The following is a 22,409-nucleotide window of genomic DNA, read 5'->3' on the forward strand; positions in this document are numbered from 1 at the left end:
ACAGGACTGTACACTGATTAAATATAATTATCCTAGTTCTCCAAATATCAGTGTTGCTAAGTCATAACCAAGGTCATATGAAGGTCAAGGTCAACTGATAAGCTATTTGTGAATCAATAGTGAGTTTAATGTCACATGTCCACTCAAGTGTGCAACAGGTAAAAATGTAGAACAATATCATTGTGGCATTTCAGTGCTGTGAGTGTATAAATCACATGTTAAATAGTACAAATAAGATAGAGAGTTAGTTCTGAAAGGCAGATACTGTATATAAATTCAAGGTAAGATTTAGTATGTGCTAATTAAAGGTGTAGCTTCAGGAGATATAAATAGTGGATTAGAGTCAGGAATTTCAATAGAGGATCATAGCTGACTTTTGCAATATTTCATTTGGTGCTAAAGCTACAAGCAGGTAGGTTTGTGCTATTGATACCTGACATGTTCTAAATTAAAACTGGATAACTGTTGTTAAATATATACATATAATTTTCTTGATATGGGTTTTATTTATAATGGATATTTTAGCAAGAAATGGATTGTAAACTTTATTTACTAATGGGATACTGATCTGACCTATTATGGGTGAAATCAGGCTTTAAAGACCGCCACTTATGGAAGAAGTAATCTTTTGACTTAAGGTAGTGTATACTTTTTTTCCATACAACCAAGAGGATTTGGGCATTATCACAAACCTCTATCCAACACACTCCTGTATGATAAAGGGGCATCATAAGCAGTTTGTCTTCCATGGCTTGTTATGATATCCTTCCAATAATGTCTCCGTAACTGATGTAAGGGAAGCAGACTTCTTTTGTGGCGTAACTCTCATGACTTATTCAGGAGATACAGGCTTATTTCGAGGGATAATTTAGCATAACTAGACAAAGAATGGCTTTTACTGTTCAGTCACTTTGACTGAGTTTGTTTCATTATCATTCTAATTAAGCCTCTCTTTCACTGATTATTTAGATACTCAGATGTGCAAGATTCACAATTGAAAGATGATAAGCACAGAGATATAAATAGAAAAGGAAACAAGATAAAGTAAAGCCCCCAATTTTTTATGTATATTGCATTTCGGAGAAACATTCATTTTGAATTTGCATGACTCAAGTTCATCATCAGTGGGAAGCCAAATCTTCATCCCAGTTGAACACACAAAATGGCAGTTCCATCTTGGGAACCCATGCTGTATCATCAGACATAAATAAGCAAATGATGTGCATCTCTGGGTGTATTTTTGTGCTTGGATGTTAATAATAATTCACATAAACTCAAGACACGAATAAACCAAGTACACGTAAATTGGGAGCTTACTGTATGCCTCATATTGCATGGTTAAGTGAAGTAACAGCAGCCAGGTGAGTGATATCAAGTGCAGTTATGGCATCTTATGATTAATTGAAAGCTGCTGACACAATAATAAAAAGTACTGAGTTAGAGCTTCATGATAGCACTACATGGTTGCAATCATTCAGTGATAAAAATAAGTAAACTATTAAGAATGGTAATGGCTTACTTAGTCTAGCATTGTTACAAATATTTTGCCCTGTCGGCAGATTTATTATTGTAACAAGTTTTGTAAGAAGAACACATTTATTCACTAGTAATGCAATAAAAGTAGATTTATGAGTGCAGCTTTGATGATTGATGTCTTTTGGACAGGTACTACTGTCATACCTTCTGCAGTGAAATCAAAGCCTGAATACAGGATCCCTCAGTCTGTCACTACAGTAAGGAACCAGTCTAGCAAAGCAGACAACACCATGGCTGCCAATCAGGTTGAAGCTGTTGTGTGTGGAGTTGATGAGCTAAAGGATGGGGAGTAAGTACAAATGTTAAATTACTAAAAAAATTACATGCCAAGGTAATCTGCCCTAATACAAGTGATTATCATACTTGTAACAGGTATACCATCTTTCACCATATGGTATAACATTCCGTATGTTAAAAGGGCCTTACTTATTGTCTCGCCTGTTCTAGCATAGTCAAAACATGTATCAATCATTTTGTCATTGTGGTCATCAGCATCAACAATGGTTACAGTTTTGGTTGAATAAAGTTCATTTGCATGCTATAAGTTTCAAAACCCTTAAGTAATGGCTATCATTTGTGGGCTATAAAATCAGTAATCACTGCCTTTTTATATCCATTAGGGCAGGCTGACTGGACCCAAAGTCATTACCAATTATTGTCTCATTATATCAGTAAATAATTAAGCTTTAATTGTGTTTCAGTGTATTGAAAAAGGGCTCAGAGGAGTCATTCTTTCCAAATATCCTAGTGTTTCTTACAATTCATACTTTTCCTTACTTTTCTGTCAGATTTCTTATTGCTCCTTTGCTTTCCCTTTTAGCCCTACTTCATTTGCCCTGTTGGTAATAAACCATAATAGCTTATGGGATGGTCTTTTGGCCATCAGCTTTCATCTGTTAATCCATTAGTACAAGTTTGTTATCAGTACACCTCGTAAACTACTTAGAGTATTGCCATGAAACTTGAGTGACAAATTCAAGGTCTCCTAATTGAAAATGGTACCACTTGCCTCATCACTGCATCTGAATGGATGGTCATATCAACATAGGGTTTTCACTTTTTATGATGTCTACTTGGTCACAATTGAAAATGACATTAATCTGATAGTCAGTATATATTGCTGAAGACATCCCCAAATGCAATGAATGATATTACAGTGTTTATCCCAAAACCATATAAAGAATTCTTTTAAAAAATATTTTCATTATTCAGGATCACAAATTTGGAATAGAATCCCGAAGGAAATTAGAGAAAGTACAAATATAAATGCATTTAATTTTAATCTAATTCAGTTGGTGAAAAGTGGAACCTGTTTGATTTGACAAATATGTTATAGATTAAATTAGAAATTCCCTAACTTTCCACATGTGTATGAGTGCATGTGCATGTGTGTGTGCATGCATGTAATTTAATTTGAATGTAAATATGCATGTAATAGGGGGCTATAAGGAGGATTAGTTCCATGCAACTAATGTTGTCACCCTCTTTAAATATTTTTTTAAAATTATTATTATTATTATTATTTTTTTTTTTTTTTAATTATTATTATGGTTCATCTTGAAAATCTTGTTATCAGTACTCTCAGATGGATTACAAACTGACAGGTGTTTTATTTGCCAAAAGACTTTTTGTTATGTCTAGTGGCTTCTGAATGAAAATGGTACTGATTTTGCATCCAATAATTGTCAACTGCAATGACCAGCTTGAAACTATTGCTACATGGATCTCCATATTAAAATAGGGTTCTCACCATAAGGCTAATATCTAGTTTTTTCCTATACTTAAACTATGCTGACCATGCATTCTTGGTGGTCATCTTGAATATCAGTTTACCGTTCAAGAATATCAGAGATGGTTTCACCATTCAGCAATTGGATTCATGGAAACTATTTCAGCTGGTAGACCATCATTTGCAATTTTAAGTTGAAAATCAATCACACTCAGTGTAATCAGACCTAGAGATGTGAATTCAGATATAGTCCCGGCGATGTGGACCTATGTGTTTAAGAAAAAAAGAGCAATCTTGATTTAAGAAACAATATGTGAGTAAGTGTGATTTTTTTGAAGTTTCCAGATGCAAGTCAATAAAGGTTTTATTTCAGTAATTTATGTAAATTTCATGCTACATGTATTTTTATTTATAAAATATTTCTATTACCACAACTTTTTTTAAAAGTAGCACTGCTTTAATCGCTTCTGCTTTATAATCACTTTATGACAAAGGGTTGCTGGAAAGACTTGAGAAGTGTGAAAGTTATTGCATTGATGGGCCCAGTGCACCACATTTTCCTAAACTGCACTACACATTTATTTATAGGTTAACACAGCAATATGGGTAAGCAGTATTCAAGACATAGGTTCAATTTAAAGTTTACTATATATGTAAAAGACTCTTTGGCATAACATTTGAAAACTTTATCACAGAACATAACAGAGGCACATCTTGTAACAGAAAACTCCATCAGTCACATAAAACAGTCTTTGGCATAACAGAGGCACAGCTTTTAACAGAAAACTTCATCAGTCATGTAAAACAGCCTTTGGCATAACATGAGCACATCTTGTCACGGAACACTTCACCAGCCATGTAAATCCATCTTTGGTGTAATAGGAGCACATCTTGTCACAGAACACTTTGCTACCCATGTAAATCAATCTTTGGTGTAATAGGAGCACATCTTGTCACAGAATACTGCACCAGTCAACCTCTGAATCTGCACATGCAGATACATCAAAAAGAGAGACTTGGTGGAGTTTGTAGAGTTATAAACAGTTTTTGATAATGATATGTGGAGCTGCAAGGGGCTGTTACATGGTATATACAAACACTGACAAATAAAACAGGAGAAGTTGGATCATGAAAAATCTAGACATGATGAATACCGACTTGGTGGAGTTTGTACAGTTGTGAAAAGTGCATCCAATACTGTTATGCAGAGCTGCAAGGGGTTGATATAAGGACATGAATAACTCAGGCAGTTGGATCCTAAGATTTGCTGCAATTGATATTTCATGCATGTAGTACAAATTGGGTATGAAGGATATTAATCAGATCTGTCAATAGCAGCCACAAACTGAAAAAGTCCAAACTGGCCTTTATACACAGGTGATGTCTGAAAGCAGGCTCACCTTTCAAACTTGGTTTTTTGAATATTTGTTTTCAATTTGAATTTTATATTTGTATTCCCGTTGTATGAATTTAATAAACTTGACAATTACAGTATTTGTTTGACAGATACACAAAAGATCACAATTATTCAGCTAATTTTATACATTGAAAAAACAATGGAGTTCTCATGGAAGATTTTCCATCATTTGTTTTTTTCTTCTTCAGAATGCGAGAGGTAGATGTAGGAGGAGAGAAAGCTCTCCTAGTGAAACAGGGATCAGAATTCTTTGCTATTGGAGCCAAATGTACACATTATGGTGCCCCTTTGTCAAAAGGTATGTACCTCCATACAGACCATATATATATATGCTTATAAGTCAAGTCCAACTGCAAACAACATAGACCCTGATCTGGTGTTGCATAATATACCATCAGATCAGGGTCTGTGTGTTTTACTGCTAACAAACCGTATGGACCCAGATGTGCTGGGACATTATGTAACAGCAAATCTGTGTCTGTGTAGTTTGCAGTTGGACTTGTTAGTGAGTATATATGGTAATAAAGTTATAGATGGCAGTAATATTTTAATCAACTATACAGGCTTTAGACGGGTTAGCATTACAAAACATTATAATACCATCCATAGAACCAGAGTATGCTACCTTATAGTGAGACCACCTTTCAATGGTATATAGTATTTTTTCATTATAACACTGTCCATAGGAGCTATAGGGTATATTACCTTATAATGAAGTACATGATACGTATAACTTTTCCTGTCACTTAATGAAATGGGATCAAGTACCATACTTGCCTTATAACAAAATCCATATGATAATGAGGGGCCTTATACACCTCTCCCTTGATAACTCGCACACAACGGGGTCCACAAACAAAGACCGCACTATAAGTGAGGTGCGAGTTACCGAGGGACCTCCAAAAATTGAAACAAATCACTTTGACATCAAGAAAACGTTGGGGGGGGGGAGTTGCATTAGGGAACTGGGCTGTTTATTGACTGAATCATTTTACAATCACATCGATAATAATTATAATAATGCTCTTTTTCTAATGAAGTTGTTTGTTATTCTATTTAAATAACATTTTCAAAATGTCCAACATATGAAAGATGATTCCAATTGGTTTCAACAACCAACATGTGTACACATAAAAAAAATCTGTGTATTATGTCACTGCTTTTTGTTTTCTTGATGAGTCTGGTTACAGTTGTTTAATATTATCCTGCCAGATTGAGAGTCCAGAGAGCAGGGAACTAGACTAACTGTTGATACACCACCAAACAAGATTCTTTTTTGAGAAACATGTGACATTTAAACTCACTTGTCCACAATGGTCCGTATCTGTGAAATCAAACACTTTATTTTACAAAGTATTCATTTTGCTTGGCTACCTTGTTTTCTTGATCACAGTTATGAAAGAGTCGGTTAATTTAAGGTAGTTTATGTTACATACACAATAACATTTATAAGTGTTTGATTGATCAAATGAAGTGAGTTCAACCAACATACGACCAAGGCCACTAGATTTTAAGTTTGTAGCATTTTCATGCCTTTTAACTTTTCTTTTATTCCACCTTCTTTATTTGATTCAAAAGACACAATTAACATGATAATACAAAGGAGGCTAGCTTTTAATTCATTGCAGCAATACAAGAAATACTTCCGGAAGTCAGTTATCAAAACGTGGTCGGCACTTAATTAGGTTCTCAGAGAACTGCTCACAGACATAGCTGTTATGGTAGATTGATGCATTTTATATTTAATTACAAGAGGACATGTTGCATTTATGATGATTACACTTAAAAGGAACTAACAGATAGAACTAGAACAACAAATTTCAGTTAATAAAAAAATTATTTCATTTATATTTATTTATTAAAGTACTGCTTCCACTTGGTGTGAATGACATTTTCATTGATTGAAATTTCCTTACATATCGTTTTTTGCTTTGAACTGGGAATGTTGTTTGGAAAGAAAATTTTTAAAAAATGTATGATCTATTTTTAAATTTGATATTTCATAGCGTTGATTAAAATTTCCAGGTCCTATCTACCGTTTTCAACAAGAAAAAAGTTTCCGTTACCAATTTTGATTGCGATTTTCTTCAAGTTCAACAAATAGAGATCAATTTTGGGGGTATTTTCTGGTTTAAAAAATGGGATCCATGCCTGACCCCATGTTATAAGTGGGTTTGCGAGTTATCAGGGCGCGAGTTATCAAGGGAGTGGTGTAGTGAGGGAATGCTGTACATGTCTTTAAATTAGTATTTATTGATCATCAATTGGGGTAATTTCTTGAATGTTTTTGTTGATTATCTTTTATGGTACCTATCTAGATATGTAAAAAAATTAATTTGAAAGGAAGTCTTGCATTTTTATTGACTCCTAATATTTTCATTGCTGCTGTCTATTTACAGTGCAAGATAAAATTAATGGATTTATGATTTATCTCACATTGATTTTTCTGTTTCAATTTCTTACGAATGATTCTTCACCTTTCATAAAATCAGATCACTTTTTTGTTTTGCATTTTTAGTACAGAAAGTAACCAATTTCAAATAAATATGATAAACCATCAACTTTTATGCCTGCCACAAACATAGTTTGGGCATATAGTGTTAGCCCAGTCAGAACACCCCATTCATTTTCTACCAATATTCATATGGTTTGTACATATTGTGTTAGCCTAGTCAAAACACATCATGCTTTTCTGGGGCCCTGAGCAGCCGAGTGGTCTAAAGTGCTTTCCATTAAGGATCACTGCCATCTCACCTCTGTCAGCGTGGGTTCGAGTCTTGGATTCAGCCAATGTGGGTATGTGACAAAGCTTGCCAGTAGCTTCTCGTGGGTCGGTGGTTCTTTCCATGGTTTTCCCGGGTTCTTCCTCGGCCATTGATACTGGCCGCCATGTATAGCCTATCATGTGCTGAAAAATGGTGTTAAACCCTACAACAACAACAATCATGCTTTTCTACCAATGTTCATAGGGCTTGGGGAAAAGGTGCCATATGTTACCTATGAAAATATTCAAGGTACATACTTTGAACTTTTGTGTTTCCTATATCAAGGAAGCTATCGAGGAGTCACTCACTGCCTTGCTCTGCTGACTGAAGTAACTTGTGTATCGAGTCCATTATGAAAGGTGATCTAAGGTTGACATTTGTGGTCTATTGCAGTCTAAGGTTGACATTGCCCGGGGTGGGAGTGGGAGACAAGCGCCCCAATCCTCCAAAAATGCCCCATATGGCTTGCGTCTCTGATTGCCTCTGTCAACTAAAATCCAGCTCCTGGCCTTCACAAGTGGCTTAGATTTGAAGTTCGGCAGACCACATTTTCCACTAACAGGAGAAGGGGTGAAGGCGGCCCACTGGCGCCTTAAAACCAGTTGCTTCGGTTAGATAAGACTCATAAATCTTGGATGGTAGCTCATCTAGGAGAAGGAAAACTCTGATTCCAAACCTCTGCTGCCTTGTGGCTATACCCACTCATGGGAAAGGCTAAGGGAGTAAACCCCAACAGAAAATCCAGAGATGGAGTCCCTAAGGCAGTCTGACATTGACTTCAACGTCATTCTGACAACTCCTGCAATGCCGTTGGTGCCAAGCTGTATCAGCATTCGTCGTTCCCTAGGGCCCACCAGCTGTATGGAGAGGGGGGATCTGCTGCATGGACAACAGCTGATTTTCCATACCACCCTGCCCAGGCTTCATAGCTCCACTGGAGAGGACACTCCAGCGTTGTCGTACGGTGTCGGCACAACACGAGAAGTAGCAGTTTACCGGTTCTAAGTCAAAGCTCGATTGGCATAGAGCTGGTCACCAGGGGTTACTTCTGATGGTGGGAGAGATCACCAGGTCTCACTGGACAGCTGCCGCCCACCTCAAGCTGGGCAGCCCCCAGTCAGTAAGGTGCTGCCTGCCATGGCCTGCCTGCTTCACTGGGTGCGTGTAGCTTAGAGAACCATCTCTTTTCTACCAATATTCATATGGCTTGGGCATATAGTGTTAGCCCAGTCAAAACACATCATGCCTTTTCTACCAATATTGATATGGTTTGGGCATATAGTGTTAGCCCAGTCAGAACACATCATGCCTTTTCTACCAATATTCATATGGTTTGGGCATATAGTGTTAGCCCAATCAGAATACATCATGCCTTTTCTACCAGTATTGATATGGTTTGAGCATATAGTGTTAGCCCAGTCAGAACACATCATGCCTTTTCTACCAATATTCATATGGCCTGGGCATGTAGTGTTAGCCCAGTCAAAACACATCATGCCTTTTCTACCAATATTGATATGGTTTGGGCATATAGTGTTAGCCCAGTCAGAACACATCATGCCTTTTCTACCAATATTCATATGGTTTGGGCATATAGTGTTAGCCCATTCAGAATACATCATGCCTTTTCTACCAGTATTGATATGGTTTGAGCATATAGTGTTAGCCCAGTCAGAACACATCATGCCTTTTCTACCAATATTCATATGGCCTGGGCATGTAGTGTTAGCCCAATCAGAACACATCATGCCTTTTCTACCAATATTGATATGGTTTGGGCATATAGTGTTAGCCCAGTCAGAACACATCATGCCTTTTCTACCAATATTCATATGGCTTGGGCATATAGTGTTAGCCTAGTCAGAACACCCAATGCCTTTTCTACCAATATTGATATGGTTTGGACATAGTTTAGCCCAGTCAGAACACCCGATGCCTTTTCTACCAATATTGATATGGTTTGGACATATAGTGTTATCCCAGTCAGAACACCCAATGCCTTTTCTACCAATATTGATATGGTTTGGACATATAGTGCTAGCCCAGTCAGAACACATCATGCCTTTTCTACCAATATTCATATGGCCTGGGCATGTAGTGTTAGCCCAGTCAGAACACATCATGCCATTTCTACCAATATTTATATGGTTTGGGCATATAGTGTTAGTCCAGTCAAAACACATCATGCCTTTTTTACCAATATTTGTATGGCCTGGGCATATAGTGTTAGCCCAGTCAGAACACATCATGCCTTTTCTACCAATATTCATATGGCTTGGGCATAATATGTTAGCCCAATCAGAACACCCCATGCCTTTTCTACCAATATTCATATGGCTTGGGCATATAGTGTTAGCCCAGTCAAAACACATCATGCCTTTTCTACCAATATTCATATGGCCTGGGCATATAGTGTTAGCCCAGTCAGAACACATCATGCCTTTTCTACCAATATTCATATGGTTTGGGCATATAGTGTTAGCCCAGTCAGAACACATCATGCCTTTTCTACCAATATTCATATGGTTTGGGCATATAGTGTTAGCCCAGTCAAACCACATCATGCCTTTTCTACCAATATTAATATGGTTTGGGCATATAGTGTTAGCCCAGTCAGAACACATCATACCTTTTCTACCAATATTCATATGGCTTGGGCATATAGTGTTAGCCCAGTCAGAACACCTGATGCCTTTTCTACCAATATTGATATGGTTTGGACATATAGTGCTAGCCCAGTCAGAACACATCATGCCTTTTCTACCAATATTCATATGGCCTGGGCATGTAGTGTTAGCCCAGTCAGAACACATCATGCCATTTCTACCAATATTTATATGGTTTGGGCATATAATGTTAGCCAGTCAGAACACATCATGCCTTTTCTACCAATATTCATATGGCTTGGGCATAATATGTTAGCCCAGTCAGAACACCCCATGCCTTTTCTACCAATATTCATATGGTTTGGGCATATAGTGCTAGCCCAGTCAGAAGACCTCATGCATTTTCTGCTTAATTTTGCCTTGAAAATACTTTGTGTTGTACAATGCTGTATGATGGAAAATTGCTGGAGAATGGCATGTAAGTATACTAATCAAAATATTACCACATCAAAAGCATTAAGATATCTTTGTGGAATTATTTAAAAAAGATTCAGTAAAAGAATGTTCTCATTTGAGTTCACACTTGAAAAAGAAACTTGACAAATGTTTTAGCCAGGAATAATTCAGCTCAGTTGAGTTGCCTTAATGGACACTGAAGTGGTATTTGATGTGAACACAAAGTTACCATTATTTGGTAAACACAGTACATGTATGTGCCATGGTGGATATAGTAATATTTCTTAGGTGTTTTTCCAATCATTTGTGGAAAGCCCCAAGCATATTCTGTTCCCTTATCCCTCCATCTGATTAAGTTTTGCATTTAGATCATTTTCACAGACAGTGTGGTGGGGCATTTGTATTCCATGAGCACATTTTTGTTTTCTTTTACAACAGCGGCTGTTTAGAATATGACCATGAAAACAATAATTTTAGTTGTTATCTCATTATCCCTTAAAAATTTAGGTATTGACGAAACGATTAAAGCTAGGGCTTAAGCTAATCTCACAGAATATAATCCCAAGCAGAATTTTTGAACAACATATTGGTGGTAAATAGCTATTAATTAATGCAATTTCTGTAAATTAAGCTGTATATAAGCAGATTTGTTTACATTTTCTCTGTAATTGTTTTTGTTTTTTTATTGACAGGTGTCCTCTGTAATGGAAGAGTTCGCTGCCCTTGGCATGGAGCCTGTTTCAGTGTGAAGACGGGTGACATTGAGGAGTTTCCTGGACTGGACAGCCTACCTAAATACCAGGTTATTAATTTGTATGACACTATTATGTGAGATGTATAGTAATTTGTTAACAGCAAATGCAGAAATTCTTAGTTAATATTTAAATTTATTTAGTTATCTCCTTTACAGCAGAGAGATGACCTTTTAATATTTCCTTTCTTGCCATACTTCATTCAGATTGGAGCAATCCTGATGTAAAATTTTATATTAATTACACTTTATTCAATCAATTTTTCCCTCCCACTGTGAGCTTATTTTTTGTGATTTTTAGGTTGAAGTAGCTAATGGAAAAGTTAAAATCCGAGCTGAAAAGTCTGCCTTAGCCACCTCTAAACGTCAGAAAGCAATGTGCAAAGCCTCAGCTGCCAACCAAAAGTCAGTTGTCATAATTGGAGGAGGTATATATAGTAAATCACTTTCACACTAGTCCCTCACTTTAAAAACCCTTGATATACCACTGCCTTTCTTATGATGTAGATATATAGAGTAAATCACTTACACACTGGTCCCTCACTTTAAAACCACTTGCTATACCACTGCTCTTATGATGTGGATACATATAGTAAATCACTTACACACTGGTCCCTCTCTTTGAATCCCTTTGTTATAACACTTCCCTTCTTATGATATGGGTATAATCTTAGGGATACCATACAATTCATCAAATTTGATTTTTAGTTCTCAGGACTAATCTAAATCATATTTGTAATTTCATGTCGGTGACATCTTTATATTTTTCTTTTAATTCACTTTCAGGACACAAGTGTAATGGAACATCCCTCAAGTTAAGGTTCCCTTGCTCATAATTCTTGTCACCTTCTTCCATGAAAATTATTATAAAGAAGGAGTATATGCTTTATGTGAGATCTATCATTGCAGTAAGTCATGAAAATCCTTGGTTGTAAATTAAAATCTGTTGTGATGCTTAATGCAAGATGTTTGAAAAGCATGTTGCCACAAGTCACAAATTTATGTGTCAGAGACATACATTTACAAGAATTATCACTAAAAATATGTGATTTATAAAAGACATTGGACTTATTTCATGTTCTCTGAATTGTATCCGGTTCATATAAATTAAAACTAATTCATTTATTGATGTTGATCCTTGTTTGCATCTGGTTTTTAGTTAACACAATATTTACAACTGTACTCTTTTTACTCTTTTTATTTAGCTGTTAATATGTTGGACACATGACTTGGATTGACTGAGTTTCAACTATTTATAGGGTTAATAGCACATCAGCACAATTCTGGCTAAATACTGCTCAATATGTTTCCTGAATTTCCTCAGAATGTACTTTCTTTGTTCTGCAAATCCGAATTACATGAGCTATGTCATGGGTTCCAAACCTTATTTACGTATTTTGAAATTGTACTGTAATTTTGACTACATTCCAATTGCAATAACATCCTCCTTACTGCACTCAAAATGAAATGAACATTATATTCCATGGCGTCTTTTTGATAATTACAATTGAAAGACTTCGTATTTTTCCCACATTATGATTCTAAACATTCAATGACAAAACAGAAACACACATGCAGATAAGTCAACATGCCACTCCCTTGCTGCTCAAATCAGATATACTTCATGTAGAATTGACACAGATAAATCCAGTCCATAATCACGAAATATAGTAGAATTGACAAAAATACCAAAATTTATTCATTCCAGACCAAACAGAAAAGTTGTTGCAATGCGCATTTATTCACAGTATGATTCTAAATTTCAATTGTAAGTAAACCAAAACAATAATTTGTTTCAAAAGTGATGTTCACCACACGACTAAGTTGAAATTTAGCTAGGCGGAGTTATGTGTGCATTAATATTGTTTTGTGTGTACTGATGAATCTGTGCTTGTGCATTTAGTTTAAAATACAGCATAAATTTAGTTACTTTGTTACTTGTGGTGTATTTTTGGTTATATAATTAGGCCTTAGGTAGAATAAGAAAATGAGCATGTAATAAAAAGGTTACTGTATTTGTATAGGAAAATATGAACTCATTTTGATGGATCAATATACTGCACTCCCAAGGTCATGCAGTATATCTATCTGAAAAACTTGTTCACATTTTCCCCTACAAATACAGTAACCTATACTTCTTGTTTTAACAGTAAAATATCCAAAATATCCTGTCTGAACAGAACAATATCCAAAATATCCTGGCTTCAGAGTACAATATCCAAAATATCCTGGCTTACAGTAAAATATCCTGACTTCACAGTACAATAACTACATTATCCTGACTTTACAGTAAAATATCCTGACTTCACAGTACAATAACCACATTATCCTGACTTTACAGTAAAATATCCTGACTTCACAGTAAAATATCCAGAATATCCTGGCTTCACAATAAAACATCAAAAATATCCTGTGTGAACAGAGCAATATCCAAAATAGCCTGGCTTTAGAGTACAATATCCAAAATATCCTGGCTTGCAGTAAAATATCCTGACTTCACAGTACAATAACCACAATATCCTGACTTTACAGTAAAATATCCTGACTTCACAGTAAAATATCCAGAATATCCTGACTTCACAGTAAAATATCCAGAATATCCTGGCTTCACAATAAAATATCAAAAATATCCTGTGTGAACAGTAAAATATCCAGAATATCCTAACTTCACAGTAAAATATCCTGAATATCCTGACTTCACAGTACAATATCCTGAATATCCTGACTTAACCGTAAAATATCCAGAATATCCTGACTTAACAGTAAAATATCCAGAATATCCTGACTTCACAGTAAAATATTCAGAATATCCTGGCTTCACAGTAAAATATCCATAATATCCTGGCTTCACAATAAAATATCAAAAATATCCTGTGTGAACAGTAAAATATCCAAAATATCCTATGTGAATAGTAAAATATCCATTTATCCTGACTTAATAGTAAAATATCCAAAATATTCTGGCTTAACAGTAAAGTATCTAAAAATATCCTGGATTAACTGTAAAATAGTCACAATATCCTGCTAAAATAACCAAATATCCTGTCTGAACAGTAAATCTAAAAGAAAAGTATTTCATTTTGTAAGAAGGAGGTTGGGTAATACAGAGGCTATGTGCTTTGTACCTTTGTAGTGTAAGTTTCAGTCTTGAGCTGCAACCATGTGTGCCATGGTATGTGGTCGGCTGTGTAATGTTTATTGTTTACTCATGGTTTCTGGTTTTCTTCCCTGAGAAACCACCTGATGCCATTATCTGAGCTATCACGTGTATTGTTTGCAGACATAATTTTTCTCCGTTTTAAAGTGAAATTCCACTTTTCTCTTGATTGAATCCGATTTTTCTTGATATAGTCCATTTTTTTTATCATCTCCAATCTGGTTTTTTAAATATGGCCTGTTTGGTCCCATTCCGCAACCACCCTTGTAATGTATTCATTCCATATATTAGTTAGAACACGACTCTCGTAAAGAGTATTCTGATTGGTCGAAAGTTTAAATTCATCCAATGAATTTTCGTGTAATGCAAACTGATGGCAGGGGAAAGAAGAAGCATGCTTGCAAAAAATGGCATCCCGAGTTGTTGAGAGAGACCATATCACAAGAAGTTTAGTTAATGGTTTAAAAAACATATGGAAATGGGAATTGCTGGAGTGAAAAGTCGATGGAAATTTAGTTGGTCAGTTTATAAGAAAACTGAACGCTTGAGACTGGCATTTTGTGATCTCTGCTCTATGTTAATAGCAGTTGGAAGAGTTTGGAGCAGCACCTACAAAAGAAGCTGTACAGAAAAATTGAAGCTCAGAAGGCATCTGGAAAAAGTGCAGTTAATTACTATAGGAAGAAAGATTTCTTGCATGAGAATAGATGTAGCTCTCTGTCAGAATATGCACACTCCATGTCACCAATACAAGCACCAGCTTGAAAGGAAAAAGGCTTTCACTTAGAAGGAAAAGAAAAGATTGCACATTGAGCCAAAAAGTCAGTCAAAAAGGAAGACTAAAGAAATCTTTGCCAAAGCCGCAAAAAGAGCTCGACTGGCATATCAACAGATTGTGTCCATTGGAGAAAAAGACAAGTGAATGTATGGGATTATTTGTATATAATTGATGTACTTGGGTGTTTATTTTACAGATATGTTATGAAAAGAGAGAAGTATAATATTTTTGCTGCAAAAATTGAGAAATGATTGTGACTTAATTACAATGTGAACACTGACATGCACATGAAATAACTTAAGCACCAATAGCATTGGAGAACAAATTCATGTGAAAATAAATTTTGTGAAATAATTCAAGTCAAGCTGAAATGTTTTGGTAAGTTTGTTTTCAAATGATAATTTTGTTATATGTTATGATGATAAGTTGCACCAGGAGCAGTTTTTTATAATTGTAAAATGCATTTTTGGCCCTGGACCCCCGGATCAGGGGTGCTGTCACTCAAGACCCTGTTGGGGGAGGACCCCCAAACCCCCCTTTCAAATCTTCAGCTTTTTTTGTGAAGTATCAAAATCATGTCTGTGTATGCATATAAAATATTTCAGCTAAACTTGTATGTCCCACCATGACAGTACCTGACCAGATAGTGTTATCTTGTTTCCTTCCATTATCCATATATTAATTCAGTTAAATTTTATATTTAGCTTAGTTTCCAGACATTGCAGTGGGGCATCCATATTCCATAACACATTTCTGGTTTTATAATTGGCTGCACAACAAATTCAAACAATTTACAATGTGTGCTTTTATGGTTTTTTTATGTTGGCATGTCATCATTGAAGTTGAGGCTGCAGAAGAAATCTGAAAAAAACATTAAACTTTTGATGATGACAAACCCTTGCACATATATGTACAGGGGATTAAACCTAGGACCATTAAGGTGCCAAGCAAGCATTTTGCTGCTTTGCTATAAATGTCCTTTATTATATTCTAGTAACAATTTGTCGTAGGAAATATAATGATACTTTCTAAAAATAAGTCCACTATATAGTTCATACTGCAGTACATGTATTTACATTAGTTCATCTTCTGTTTTTGCAGGACCAGCCTCTGTATCTTGTGCAGAGACACTTAGACAGGAAGGTTTCCAAGGGAAGATAACTCTAGTGTCTAAGGACAAGTACCTGCCATATGATAGAATAAAACTTAGCAAAGTAAGCAACTCTTTCATGTGTGCATGCATTAGTGTGTTTGTTTCTGTGAGCACCTGTATGAATAAACACATGTAAACTGTTCTTTTCTACTGCATAGTTCAGTTTTCTAATGCAAGACTGCCACTGTTACTAAACTTTGTAGCTTGAGATGAATGTTTACATTTCTTATATGAATTTGGGTATTAATAAATGTAATTATTTGGTGCAAATAAATTATCATGTTTGACCATAGACTGCTTATAATACTACTCTGCATCTAAGGTGCCAATAGAATCTCATGTTTGAACATAGACTGGTTATAATATTACTCTGTATCTATGGTGCCAGTAGACTCTCATGTTTGAACATATACTGCTTATAATATTACTCTGCATCTAAGGTGCCAATAGAATCTCATGTTTGAACATAGACTGGCTATAATATTACTCTGCATCTAAGGTGCCAATAGAATCTCATGTTTGAACATATACTGCTTATAATATTACTCTGCATCTAAGGTGCCAATAGAATCTCATGTTTGAACATATACTGCTTATAATATTACTCTGCATCTAAGGTGCCAATAGAATCTCATGTTTGAACATATACTACTTATAATATTACTCTGTATTTATGGTGCCAGTAGAATCTCATGTTTGAACATAGGCTGTTTATAATATTACTCTGTATCTCTGGTGCCAATAGACTCTCATGTCTGAACATAGACTGGGTATAATACTACTCTATTTATGGTGCCAGTAGACTCAAATGTTTGAACATAGACTGGCTATAATATTACTCTGTATTTATGGTGCAAATAGACTCATGTTTGAACATAGACTGGGTATAATATTACTCTGTATTTATGGTACAAATAGAATCTCATGTTTGAACATAGACTGGGTATACTATTACTCTGTATTGATGGTGCAGATATAATCTCATGTTTGAACATAGACTGGGTATAATATTACTCTGTATTTATGGTGCCAATAGAATCTCGTGTTTGAACATAGACTGGGTATAATATTACTCTGTATTTATGGTACAAATAGAATCTCATGTTTGAACATAGACTGGGTATACTATTACTCTGTATTTATGGTACAAATAGAATCTCATGTTTGAACATAGACTGGGTATACTATTACTCTGTATTTATGGTGCCAATAGAATCTCATGTTTGAACATAGACTGGGTATAATATTACTCTGTATTTATGGTGCAAATAGACTCATGTTTGAACATAGACTGGGTATAATATTACTCTGTATTTATGGTACAAATAGAATCTCATCTTTGAACATAGACTGGGTATACTATTACTCTGTATTTATGGTGCCAATAGAATCTCATGTTTGAACATAGACTGGGTATAATATTACTCCTTGTTGCAGGCAATGGATACAGCACCTGAAGCTATTGCTTTGAGAAATAAAGACTTTTACAGCTCAAATGACATCACTGTTCAGACAAACAAAGAGGTAAGTCACCATTTCTGTCTGTCTGCCTGTCTGTCAGTTTGTTTACAGACAGTGTCTTTTTCTGGTCCTTCTCATTTTTATTCCTGTTTATTCATACCTCCAAAAAACAAAGTTTGCAGTGGTAAGCATACTGGAGTGAACGTGTTGTTACATCCATTCACCAGACTTTGCTTTACTTAATATCTCCAGATCCCTATGAGGTATGTTAATGAAACACCATATTCATTATTATCCTGACGATTCTCTGTCCTGTAAAAAATGGGTTTGTCTAATCACCATTTTAAGAGTGCTTCCAGTTTTTAAAACAAATTTTATCTCTCTTCCTGTCTATCTATAACACATTTTTTGAGTACATGCTCCTAAATTGATTGAAATTTCTTCATGAAACAATGTATATATTAGTATCATGGCTAGACCTTGTGTTCCATATAGGATTTGTCCTAATTACATTAGTACATTGAGCATTTTTATCGTATATATGATTGATTTGGTTCGATCTCTTCCATTTGTGCTTCCCTTTTTAATTCCCTTTTTCAGAAATTGTGGAACAGAATTGTACTGGATATGATTGAAAGGATCCTGGCATGATCAGCTTTCTTAAATTTTATAACAGTTGCCAACCTGCCATTAAATATGTCTTCCATTACTAAATAAAGTTGAACATTTATTCAAATTTATCTTGCTCAACTTTGAGCACAGTTTTAACCAGTTTTAATAGAAAGTGTCTTGGCATAAAGGCCTTACAGTCTTGTGTATAAATTAGGCTGATGTACGTCAAATATAGATTAAGATTAAAAACCAATAGAGAAACCATAAAAAAATTGTTTTCATATTATATCCAATCAACATCGTTGGAATAAATTTCTACAGAAAATATCCTTCTTACCAAGATTTTTTGGTTGTCTGGTCTTGCATTTAGCTACTAAGCAAATGTTAGCCAGGTGAGTGATCACAGACCACTTGGGGCTCTTGATAGAAGTAGCCTTTAAGGTAGGTTTGTATGTGATGTAATTAGTGGTGCGCTGAATCTTCTGTGTGTGTGTGTGTGTGTGTGTACATGCATGCATGTGTGTGTACACTTTAAAGCAGGTAAGTGTACAACTAACTTGAAGGATGGAAACTACAGCTTTTACTGTCCTATCCAGGGATGGTCTTAGCAAGCATGTTCCCCGATTTGGATCATTTTGGTGGGGCCCCCTGTGGGCACAGTATTTGGAAATATACTTTTGAACAAGTTTTATATGACACTGAACTTAAAATTTTCTTCCATTGCTTTAAAATTACTTTCCCTCTATAAATATATTTTTTCAAATTACTAACGCATGGGCCTCTGTGAGCACAGGGCCCGATTGGGCCAAATCAGTCCAATTGGCCCAAGGCCAGCCCTGGTCCTGTCATCAAGTGCTTGAATATAACTTATATAAGCAACATTATTGTGTTATAGTTATTTGATTCATTATTGCCTTTATAGCACAAAAATTATCTTTAGACATGGCTGTTGGACTTGACCAGTAAGGACTGTATCTGATAGAAAACTCAGGTACAAAATTCCAATGGAGCAGAAATATTTGTGTAGTTAACCCATGTCTCGTGGATAATGGTATAAAGATGAATTGTAGAAGCCAGTGTTTCTCACTTTTCACTATTTATCAGTGATCTCTATTTTCTGAGATAGACCAGTCCTAAATACACACTGAGATATCAACACCTGTCTTTAGTACACATGCATATAGACACCTGTATAAAGCACACACAAACATTAACATCATTCTAGAGTACACACATATTATCACCTGTCTAAAGTGCATACAGACATGTACATCTACATACACACAGACGTTAACATCAAACTAAAGTACATAGACATTTAAATTACAAATAGACATTAACATCCATCTAAAGTACACACAGACATTAACATCAGTCTAAAGTAAATAGACATTTAAATTACAAACAGACATTAACACCCATCTAAAGCACACACAGACATTAACACCTGTATAAAGTACACACAGGCATAAATAAGTATCCAAATAATTGAAGGGCTATACTTAATCAAAGTGGTATTTCATTGATCTGATTGGGTACATTAATTTTATTTATTTTGACCTATTTCATACATCATTGAGAAATTTCATTCTACAGGTGAAGTCTGTTAGTGCATCAAGCAAGTCAGTCATGTTTGTGGATGGTTCTTCTCTCAAGTTTGATTCACTTTTAATTGCTACTGGTGGCAGGTAACAACATTATATAGTTATTGACTTTTGTGAATTATTGCAAATCACATTATATTGTATCAACCAGTAAAAAACTGTCTCTCTCAGGTTTAACTATTTTCCCCACAGAAGATGACCCCCAACCAACATTTTGCATAAGTTGTAAATTATTTATTTAAAACTAATTAAAGTTAAATAAAGAATTTTGGATCCATAGACATATCAAGAGGGATATGATTTGAGGCTCTCTTCCCAGGGTTCCATGATAGCTAGTCAAAGGTCAAATATGCAAAAGTTGCAGTCATAGTTACATGCTTGAATAAATTTCTTAAAATCAAACTTTGTACATGCATTTATTGCATGAGGACATGTAATATATTTAACAGTTTGGGGAGGGGGTTGCAATTCCAAGATCATGGTTTGGAAGGAGGATGGGGTTGGTTTTGTTGACATTTGTAACACATTATTGGCTAAGTGCCTTATAAAGGACATACTGAATCAGCCAAGTCAGACTCGCTTTGGCAGGTATTAAACCCACAACTCTTGGATTGCTGACACTCTAGCAACATAGCTACTATGGATGGGGGGATATGGAAAAAAAAGGGTTGAAATTAGCTATGGAAGTTGCTGAAGTAGTTCTAGTTTGATTATTGTCTCTTATTACAAATTAATTTGAATTCATTTTTATTTGTGGATACTGATTTTAGTGGACTCTATTTTTATTACAAGCCACATAAAATGACCAGTCTCGGAAGAAAATAGGACTTTTAATGAAAAGATATGTATTCTTTTAACAGTATATATCAATGAACGTTTAAAGAATAAAGAGGCAAATGGCTGCTGAAGGTTAAAAATACTTTCAGTAAAGTAAGTTTTGCATTGTATAGATTTTTCATGTTTTGTATTGATCAAATTTTTCACTGCATATTTTAATCATTATTGCAACAAAAAAATACATATAATATTACCCACAAAAAATTATTGAACTACTATAGCAAGACGTATCAATATGGCATTACATGTTTGTCTAGAGAATAAATTTGACTGCTACGTCTTCCATGTATTCATTGAAAGTCTTCAAATGTTTCTTTTTAGAAGCTTGAATGGGGTCCAAAACAGGACAGGGTTTTAACTTAGTCGGGTCAGCTGACCATGCTAAGTCTTCTGGTGTGGGCCTGTGTCTACCATGTATCGTGCTTTCATTAACAATTGCCATTTTAAATTTCTTTGAACAAAAGGACTGGATCACTTTTGACCAGATTTGGCAGAGAGCATCCTGACATGAAGGGCTTTCAGAATTTTACAAATGATGCTGATCTGCCATGACATATGACATGGCTGCCATTGCTAAAAATAGGAAACAAATTTGAATAACTTCTCAATAAAAGTACTGAACCAAATAACAGGCTTTGCTTTTTACATTGTTGCTGGTAAATATTCGCTTCCTTTTGAGGTGACAATTGGAAAGCTGTGGAATGTAATTGTTACCAAAACTTAAGAAATTAGTGATTCCAAGAAAGACAGACCATGATTGTAAAAATATTATCAAGAGAGTAAGAAAAGTACCAGAAATCCTGGGAAAATGAATATGAATGGTTGAAATATGACCCCAAAAAATGGATGTGATGTGCACTTTCTGTACAGAGAATTAATTGTAATACAAAAGTGTGTGGATTACATAATTCATTGATGGTTGTGATTTTACCAGGATTATAGAAATTTAGGCAAGGTCAGTGAAAATGTTATTATGGCAATCCTGTAGATCAGCAAACAATTCTAATTTCAAGCCAGCATTGTCATCTTTTAGCATTTGACAAATGATGCTGATGAGCTATCAAATATGCATGAAGATAAAAATTAGAGAAACCTTGAAGGATTTGTTTGCATAACAACATGCATTCAACAGCATTAAAAGAATTATTTACAGAAAGCATCCTGTTAAAAACCTACATTTTTGGCACACTGCTCTTATATGTATTTTTATGCACATGTAAGCAGGAAAGAGACTTCATGCCCACTTGGGATTCATAGTTCATGTCAGATGGTCTTTGTGGTTGAAAAAACTGGAGATTTGTAAAAATCACTGACCTTGGTCCTTGCACGTATTGGAACTGCATGTGCGTGTGTGTGTGTGTGATTGGATTTTTAATGTGGCTTTAACAATTTTTCAGTCATATCACTACATTGTCTCCAGTGTAAGCTGACCAGTCCTAACACTAGCCTCTTAATGCTGAGCACCAAGCAAGGCAGCTGTTAGTACCATTTTTGTAAGTCTTTGGTATGACTCGGCTGGGGATTGAACCCACAACCTCCCGCATCCA

At 35.4% G+C, this 22,409-nt stretch overlaps 1 protein-coding gene across 1 annotated transcript in view; it reads left to right on the forward strand.

The window, feature by feature from the left end:
- Window positions 1–22,409, forward strand: part of LOC149775865 (apoptosis-inducing factor 3-like) — a 94,096-nt gene that overhangs the window by 34,005 nt on the left and 37,682 nt on the right. Inside the window, exons 3-9 of the mRNA XM_089944488.1 lie at window positions 1,666–1,825; window positions 4,871–4,980; window positions 11,202–11,311; window positions 11,562–11,688; window positions 16,297–16,409; window positions 17,786–17,872; window positions 20,018–20,109. Coding sequence (XP_089800614.1) covers window positions 1,666–1,825; window positions 4,871–4,980; window positions 11,202–11,311; window positions 11,562–11,688; window positions 16,297–16,409; window positions 17,786–17,872; window positions 20,018–20,109 — 799 coding nt within the window. The remainder of the gene's footprint in view (window positions 1–1,665; window positions 1,826–4,870; window positions 4,981–11,201; window positions 11,312–11,561; window positions 11,689–16,296; window positions 16,410–17,785; window positions 17,873–20,017; window positions 20,110–22,409) is intronic.

Source organism: Sinohyriopsis cumingii, chromosome 19 (assembly GCF_028554795.1).
Source record: "Sinohyriopsis cumingii isolate HCF-2022 chromosome 19, ASM2855479v2, whole genome shotgun sequence".
Lineage (NCBI taxonomy): Eukaryota > Metazoa > Mollusca > Bivalvia > Unionida > Unionidae > Sinohyriopsis > Sinohyriopsis cumingii.